The sequence below is a fragment of the Nicotiana tabacum genome, chromosome 19, assembly GCF_000715075.1.
Source record: "Nicotiana tabacum cultivar K326 chromosome 19, ASM71507v2, whole genome shotgun sequence".
Taxonomy (NCBI): Eukaryota; Viridiplantae; Streptophyta; class Magnoliopsida; order Solanales; family Solanaceae; genus Nicotiana; species Nicotiana tabacum.
Genome location: NC_134098.1, coordinates 118,277,131 through 118,286,219, shown reverse-complemented (window position 1 = coordinate 118,286,219; position 9,089 = coordinate 118,277,131). Strand labels below are relative to the sequence as shown.

Genomic DNA, 9,089 nt, shown 5'->3' with positions numbered 1-9,089 from the left:
TTCTCCAGATCTGTAACCACCACCTTTTTCATCCATTTCTCATAGCCATTGTAGTCACCTTTCAATTACCGGATTGCTGTGGGGAAAGGGAATTAAAATTGGGGTTGAAAGAGAAAATTAAAAACTTGAGAGTGTTCTGGTGAGTCTTTGTTTGGTGGGTCACGTGAGGTGTAAGAAAGTTTTAGCTTCAGATAAGCTTTTCCCTAGCTAAAGTTTTTTTTGGTTTCAAGTCCCACTTTACTGTTTTTCATTACAGGTGGTGGGTATTTTTTCTAACGAGCCTTCTTTTTCACAAAATCTTGAATTTTCCATTTCCTTACATAGTGCTCTTGCTTTGGTTCTCTGTCCCACGTCATTTGCACATTTGCCTTTCTGAAATTAAAATTTCAAAATGGCAAGTGATTCTTCACCAACAGATGATATTAAACCATTTTTCACTTCAATTTCAAATCCTTCCACTATTACAACTGTTAGATTACAAGGTAGTGATAATTACACACCATGGTCTTCTTTGGTTGAGATGTGGTTTATGGGACAGGGATATGAAGATCACTTAGTCAAAAGTGCTAGTGATATTGATACTAGTGAAAGAACTAAGTGGACTCGAATTGATGCACAATTGTGTAATCTTATATGGAATTCTTTGGATCCTAAGTTACTCAAACTATTCCAGTCTTGTAAAACTTGCTATAAGGTTCGGACTAAAGCTAAGGTTTTGTATACGAATGACGTACAACGTATATACAAAGTTGTCTCAGATCTAATCCAACTGTAGCAGGATAATCAAGATATGACGAGTTATTTAGGACAAATGGATACATTGAAGGAATACTTTGATTCTCTTATGCCACTTTCTACAAATATCACTATGCAAGAGCAGGAAAGAGATAAGTTCTTTATGATTTTGGCATTGAAAGGTCTTAGATCTGATCTAAGCTCTGTAAGGGATCAAATCTTGTCAAGTCCCATAGTTCCTTTCCTTATAGACGTATCTTCTCGTTATTGCGTATCTATTCAGAAACAAATGATACTAAGATCTGTGTTAGCTGTGCAAAATGAAGATCCACAGGGACAAAATGTCTATCAAAGGGGGAAAGGTAAAAGCTCTAGATCTTACTGCAATTATTGCAACAAGCCCGGTCATACTCGATAAACTTGTTGGAAACAGCACGGTTGACCAGCACGTCCTAACAATCACAGTGCTGCTCATGTAGTTCAGACTCGTGAAGATATAGGTGGTCAATAATCCAATTCTATTACTTTGTCAAGAGAAGATTATAGTGATTATTTATAGTATCAAGAGGCTAAACAACAGTCTGTTTCATCAAACATATTACAAACTGGTAATTCCTTTGCTTGTTTGACCAGGTTTTCACCCATTAGCCCATGGATATTGGATTCTGGTACATTTGACTATATCTCTGGTAATCAGAATCTTTTCTCAAACTTTACTCATTCCTCAACATTCTCTGCAGTAACTCTTGCTAATGGCTCATGAACTAAAGTAAAAGGAGTATGGAAAGTGCAGCCTCTTCCCTCTATTTCCTTAAACTCAATTTTATTTTCTCCTGAATACCCATTTAATTTTGTTTTCATTAGCAAATTAACTAAAAATCTCAATTGTTCTATCACTTTTTTTGCTAAAGTTGTTGTGCAGGACCGGAGTATAGGGAAGATGATTGAAACAGAATATGAGTCACAAAGACTATATTACTTGTCCAAATCACAACCTTTAGTTGCCTTCACTTCTGCTGCCTTAGCGGATCTTCTCCACAACCGATTAGGTCACCTGAGTCTTGCAAAGTTTCAGAAGTTAATTCATAGTTTTTCCACATTGTCGTCTATTGAATGTGAATATTGTCAACTTAGGAAACATACTCGCACTTCGTTTCCCAAAAGAGTCAATAATAGGGCCTCATCTATGTTCGACATTGTTCACTCAGATGTGTGGGGTCCTAGTCGTGTTGTTTCAAGTTTAGGGTTTCAATATTTTGTTACCTTTATTGATGACTTTTCTCGTTGCATATGGGTATTTTTAAAGAAAAATCGTTCTGAATTATTTGCTATTTTTCAAACATTCTGTGCTGAGATAATAATTAATTTGGTGTTTCAGTAAAGGTATTACGTAGTGACAATTCCAAGGAGTACTTATCATCTCCTTTTGATAATTCTATGTCATCTCAGGGAATCACTCATCAAACTTCTTGTGCATATACTCCTCAACAAAATGGAGTTGCCGAATGTAAAAACCGGCATCTCATTGAAATTGCGCGAACCTTACTTATACACACCATCATGTTCCTCTTCGTTTTTGGGGGATGCCGTACTCACTGCTTGTTATCTAGTCAATAAAATGCCCTCGACTGTGTTGCAACATCAAAGTCTTCACTCCATTCTCTTTCCAGGTCAAAATCTTTATCATCTACCTTTGAAAGCTTTTGGATGTACTTGCTCTGTTCATGATCACAGTCCTGGAAATGACAAACTCCAACCAAAATCAATTAAGTGTGTCTTTCGAGGATACTCTCGTTACCAGAAAGGTTACAAGCGCTACAATCCAAAAACAAATAAATATTTTACTACTCCATATGTAACCTTCTTTGAGACATCTCCTTATTTTGCCCTAAACACTACAAGCAGAAATTTGATTCCTCAAGTATTGCCAGTACCTATCTTCCTATGTCATAGGTCAATCTTCAAACAACCCTGAGGTCGCTCCTCCTTCTCTTCAAGTTTACTCTCGTCGTGCTCGTCTTCCTGCTCATTTCAATAGCACTACTCCTGATCCAGATACGTTAGTAGCTCCTGATAACTCATATCTTTCCCCTTCATCACCTGCTCCAGTCATGCCTTCGTCAGATGCAGTAACTCCACCAATTGTCATACACAAAGGTATACGCACTACTCAAAGACCAGTAAGATATAACTGTTTAAGTTATCATCGATTGTCCCTTTATATTATATCTTTGTATCTACCTTGTCTAGTGTGACTATACCAAAAACTGTTGACGAAGCATTAGAACATCCAGGGTGGAGAGGTGCTATGATCGAAGAAATGATTGCTCTAGAAACCAATAATATTGGGAATTGGTCTAGTTACCGGAGGAAAAATCTACTGTTGGATGTCGATGGATATACATAGTAAAGGTAGGTTCAGATGGAATAATTGATCGACTAAAATCTTGCCTTGTTGCCAAAGGATACACCCAAGCCTTGACTCTGGTGACACATTTTCTCCCGTTGCCAAGATTGCATCTGTCCGATTGCTTATCTCCGTAGCAACAATGCGTCATTGGCCGCTTCATCAACTAGATATTAAGAATGCTTTCTTACATGTGGAGCTTACTGAGGAAGATTATATGGAGTAACCTCCTGGGTTCGTTGCTCAAGGGGAGTCAGACTTAGTATATCGTCTAAAATGTTCATTGTATGGCCTCAAGCAATCTCTGAGAGCATGGTTTGGCAGATTTAGCTCTGTTGTCCTAACATTTGGGATGTCTAGAAGTGAAGCAGATCACTCTGTTTTCTATCAACATAATAGTCTATAAAAGAACATTTATTTGGTCGTTTATGTTGATGACATTGTCATAACTAGAAATGATCATGAAGGAATATCTCAGCTAAAACAACATATGCTTATTGGTGTCATTAGAACCTAAAAATAGTCACAAAGTGAAATAATAAGTCGTATTTATGAGTTATGGCAAAGTACAAAGGTTGGCACAATATGAACGATTCTTTGGTTACGGCATGACTCTTTTACTACGACTTGAATTCTTATTTGGTATGCTATTCTATTTTGAAATTTCAATTTCTAAAACTTTATATATATTATAATAATGATTATCTTTATAATAATGCAAGTGAAGATATTATCCTTAATTTAAAATTCACTTTAATCGGCTATCTAAGAATTTAAATGATTCTTTGGCCGGTGAAACTTTATTTCAGTATGACTCCATTTTAAGTTTCTCGATATCTCTAGCAACAGATTTTGAATTTTGAATACCCTAAATATACATATTTTTTGTTCTTTGAATCATTAAATGTTAGATTAATTGATTGTTATTATATAACATTGCATATATTATCTTAAATTGCCAAGTAGTTCTTTCTCGATACCATACTTGGCTTAACCTCAATGCAAACTATTTAAATTATATTTAAATTCAAATTCGAATATCATATCAGTTTGTTAGTAATATTGATCTTTTTAAAAACGCCACACAATGTAAATAAAAAAAAAATATTTTAAGATATCCTTATCTTATAATCTATGTATTTGAGTTGAAAAAAATATTTGAAATCGATGAGATCGGCTTCCAAATTTTTTACACTCAACAAAGATGAAACATAAGAAGAAATTCGTTGTCGTCTCTTATTTCTATTTTTTAGATTTTTCATGCATTTTTTTTCTATATTTATTTTCTTTTCTCTTATTTTTTATGTTTTTCTTTCTTTTGTTTCAAAAAATTAATTCATTTCGTAATAAAAGGATGAGTTTTAATTAGAAATTGTCTACATAGAAACTTTATTTATATTTTGTAACGACCCGGCCAACCGTTTTGAGAGATTTAGTCCCGAACCCCTAATTTCTGCTTCCTTTAGTTCATTTGGTGGTTATGCATGTAGACATGTAATTTTTGACCCTCCTCGAATTTGTTTTTTTACCTTTTAGTGCTAAGATGTTGGTTTTAGATATAATATTATTATTTTGACTATTTTTAACTTTTTACTTTATTTTATCTTAAAAATAAAAATTACATGAATATTTTATTTTATTTTAACTAATTCACATGCTTCCAATCAGCTCGCGTGATCACCTCATTCTCCCATTTTAATTTTTGTCCTTATTTATAGTACATACTCAAAATTAATTGACAAGAGCACAAACACACGACATTTTTTATTAGTAGGGGACCACACTCATTTCTTTTTGCCCAAGAATTCATCCATTTTAGAGAGGCACATAGATAAAGAATGGAGAGCAGAACAATATAGGGGCTAGAAATTTGGGAAGGATCTGGAATTCTTGGGGGGGGGGGGGGAGGGGGTTATCGGCTTCTAGACGGAGACAACACCCATTTTAGGATTTGGCTCTCTGTTATTGCTCTCACAGAAAATCAGTCCAAAATACCATCTATACAACACCAAGCACCACCAGTAAAACCATCGTAGGTCTATCCCCAAAACTGCCATGGGTCCTCCATAACAAGCCATTTTTATGGTTGTTTCTCCATTAATTGTTGAGTAATGCTGAGTATCGTTCGAGTGCTCCGGTCGGCGATTTTCCGTTCTGTAATGATCCGGCCGGTTATTTTAAGTATTACAGCCCCGTTTTCTCATTTACTGCTCAATTTCTACTTTACAGTTGTTATATGAATTGCCGGGGTAATTTGTTTGGGTCCGGTGAGGTTTTGAAATGAATTGAGACACATATTAAATTATGTGTAAACGACCCCGGATTTGAATTTTGATAATTCCGTTAGCTCTGTTGGGTGATTTTGAACTTAGGAGCGTGTCCGGATTGTGGTTTGGAGGTCCGTAGTGGAATTAAGCTTGAAATGGCGAAAGTTGAATTTTTGAAAAGTTTAACCGGGAGTGGAATTTTTGATATCGGGGTCGAATTTTGATTTAGGAAGTTGATGTAGGTCCGTAATGTCAAATGAGACTTGTGTGCAAAATTTGTAGTCAATTCGGATCTATATCATAGCAAAGTATCAAGTGAGGGTGTGTAGAGAAGCAAGAAATGGAAAGAAAACCACTGGGAGCGTGCTAGAGTCCGTGCAACGCGCGGATTGTGGAACGCAAGCCCCCTCAGCAACTTTGAGAACCAGTGCAATATCGAAGTTTGGCGCTGGACCTGGCACGCTACCACCTGAGGCTTTTCTTTTAGATACTCATTTTGGGGGTTCATTTCCCCCATTCATCTTGGACGAATTTTGGGGTTTTTCTCCGCTCTCTCAAGACCACCAACTCCTCTCTTCTTCAAGGTAAGCAATCCCCATTATCTTGGTGTGAAATTCTATCATTTTTACACTAGTATTGATAAAATCTACACATAAAATACTTAGATCTTCATGAAATTTCTTCAAGAACTCAAAGGAGGGTTTGTAACGACCCAATCGGTTGTTTTGAGTATTTGCACTTCGCTCGGTAGTTTACGGGCATGAGTAGCTCCGTATGATATATTATGACTTATGTGAATCGTCGGTTTTGGTTTTCAGGTTATTCGGAATCGAATTGGAAAAATGGATTTTATTGTTAAAGCTTTAAATTGGGAGAGTTGACCAAGTTTGACTTTTCATGAATTTGAATCCGGAATGGAGTTTTGACGGTTTTGGTAGGTCTGTTGGGTGATTTTGGACTTAGGAGCGCATCCGGATTGTGATTTGGAGGAATTGGAGTAGCTTTGTTTTGTCATTTGGGACTTGTGTGCAAAATTTGGATTCATTCCGGGTTGATTTGCTATGTTTCGGCACGAGTTATTGAAGTTGAAAAGTTCAAAGTTCATAGATTTCGATTTGAGATGTGATTCATCATTTTGATATTGTTATGTGTTTTTTGAGGCCTCGAGTAGGTCCGTATTATGTTATGGAACTTGTTGGCATGTTCGGAAGGGGTCCTGAGGGGCTCAGGTGAGTTTCGGACGAGGTTCTGATCATTTCATTGCATTTTTGGACTTTTGCTAATCAGTTGTTTCAGGTGTGATCGCACATGCGGCTGGTTTGCGCAGGTGCGATGGTCGCAGAAGCAATAGAGGCATCGCAGAGGCGAGGTGAGTGCTGGGTGAGGAAGACCGCAGAAGCGGAGATTTGGGCGCATATGCGGATGCGCATGTGCGAGGTGATGGAGCGCAGAAGCGAGGTATTACGCAGGTGCGGATGGCGGCTCGCACCTACGATATTGCAAAAGTGGATATATTATCCATAGGTGCGAGGGTCAAGTCCTCAGCGGATTCCGCAGAAGCGGAGGTTATGTCGCAGAAGCGGCTAATGTGCCGCAGGTGCGAAAATGCTGGCAGAAGCTATAAATCGAGGTTTTGGTTCTTTCTTCATATTTTGAGATGTGGGACTCGGATTGAGGCGATATTTGGAGCAATTTTCATCACAAGGATTGTGGTAAGTATTCTCTACTCGTTTTTGGTTATATTACATGAATCTACCTTCCTTTTTGGTAATTGGATTGTGAATTTTAAAGGGGAAATTGGGGGTTTGGCCTAAAGTTTCATAATATGAATTTGTGTGTTTTGAACATCGAATTGGAGTCGAATTTGAGTGAAACTAGTATGGTTGGACTCGTAATTGAACGGGTTGTCGGATTTTGTGAGTTTTGTTGGGTTACGAGGCGCGGGCAAGAGTGTGATTTTTGGCCGATTTTGGATTTTGATTAAGGATTCGATCTTTATCATTTGGAATTGTTTCCTTGGGCTTTATTTGATGTATTTGAGTTGCTTTTGGTCAGTTTTGAGCAGTTCTGAGGTCGCTACGCACGTGATGGCATCTTTGGAGCATCGCTTGGCTTGCTCGGCATTGGTATTGGCTTGTTCGAGGTAAGTAACTCTTCGAATCTTAAAGCTAAGGGTATGAACCCTGAATATACATGTTATGTGCTTGGTGTTGAGGTGACGCACATACTAGGTGACGGGAGTGTGGGTGTGCACCGTGTGAGCTGTGACTTTGTTATTCCTGTGGTACTGTGTAGTTACCTAAACTTATCTGAAATCATGAAATCTCTATGTACTGGAGTTATCGAGCTGTGATTCATGTTAGAAACCATGTCTAGGCTATATGCTTATTCTGTTGGGACCCATTGAGGTCATTTATACTGTTGGGTTATTTGCTTTCATTGCATTACATACTCAGTCATACGCATTCATATGCATATCATATCTCAGTCTCTGTTATTATTTATTGATGCATCATATCATTGTTTTCGGGCTAGTATCATGACACTGTGAGCCCGTGAGAGAGAGACTGGAGAGATTGATGACTGAGTAAGGCCGAGTGCTTGATTATGAGTGACAGTTATGGGATCGGACTGCACGCTGCAGTGGTTATACTGATTTATGATAACGATTGGGCTGAAGAAGCTCCTCAGGAGTCTGCACATACCCCCAATGAGTGTGGTTGATATTATTGAGGGATGTATCTTCCCTGGACATGGATCTTGTCTGAAGCATTATATACCTAGAGATGGATCTTCTCCGCGGTCTGGATTGGCCCTACTCGATACTGAGTGACTGATGATCAGTTGATGTGTATATTCCGGGATGGATCTTCCCTGGGCCGGATTGGCCATATACAGTACCAGGTGATTGAGCATGATGAGTGGAATGTGTGAGAAAGTGATATTGAGTATTCTGAGAGTGTGAGTACATGAGTTCATCTCAGAGATACATTTCATTAACATGCACACATGACATACATGCATAGAGATATATTTTCCTCATGTTGTACGGTATCACGTCATTCATGACTTCTTACACATGTTGATATATGGGCATAGTGATGCATTTGTTTTACACTGACTATCTGGAAAGAAAATGAGACATCTTATTTATTATTGAAAGGATTTTTGGGAAAATTACTATTTTCAAACTTACTCATATTTTTGGCAACTTCGGTGAACGATTTGGGTTTTCATTGATATACTTGAAAGGCAGAACTATTTTCAGAAATCATAATTGAGATGAGCATTTTATCTTTGAGTTACTTCTTTTATTACTTGCGTTATGTTGTTATGAACTGTTGTTGGTTATTGGAGTTGGACTCTGACCTTGGTACATGCTCGTCACTAATTTCAACCTAAGGTTAGGTTTGTTACTTATTGAGTACATAGGGTCAGTTGTACTCATACTATATTTCTGCACCTTGCGTGCAGATGCTGGCTACTGATGTTGCTGTGTTCATTGGGAGCTGGATCTAAAGATGTACCTGCGTTCCGGGTGTAGCTGCCTCTTGTTCATAGCAGCCTTAGATTCACAAAACTCTCTTTATGTAATTTTCAAACAGATAATGTATTTACTTCATACCAGCTTTATAAACTCTATTCTTAGAAGTTCATGATTTGTACTACCAGTTCTTGGG

The 9,089-nt window shown here is 37.7% G+C and overlaps 1 protein-coding gene across 1 annotated transcript; it reads left to right on the top strand.

Annotated features, from left to right (window-relative positions):
* The first annotated feature begins 391 nt into the window (after window positions 1-391).
* Window positions 392-3,142, top strand: LOC142173681 (uncharacterized). Its single transcript, XM_075239301.1, has 9 exons — window positions 392-694; window positions 779-940; window positions 1,062-1,210; window positions 1,369-1,474; window positions 1,658-2,029; window positions 2,119-2,242; window positions 2,406-2,540; window positions 2,689-2,794; window positions 2,986-3,142. The coding sequence occupies exons 1-9, from the start codon at window positions 392-394 to the stop codon at window positions 3,140-3,142; spliced, it is 1,614 nt and encodes a 537-aa protein (XP_075095402.1).
* Window positions 3,143-9,089: the final 5,947 nt, after the last annotated feature.

What these genes read in the sequence shown, in the direction of transcription:
- LOC142173681 (XM_075239301.1), top strand. Translation starts at nt 392, where the DNA reads ATGGCAAGTGATTCTTCACCAACAGATGATATTAAACCATTTTTCACT. An exon ending in ACAAAATGGAGTTGCCGAAT is followed by an intron (nt 2,243 to 2,405) that starts GTAAAAACCGGC and finishes TTCTCTTTCCAG; the next exon opens with GTCAAAATCTTTATCATCTA. An exon ending in ACTACTCCTGATCCAGATAC is followed by an intron (nt 2,795 to 2,985) that starts GTTAGTAGCTCC and finishes TACCTTGTCTAG; the next exon opens with TGTGACTATACCAAAAACTG.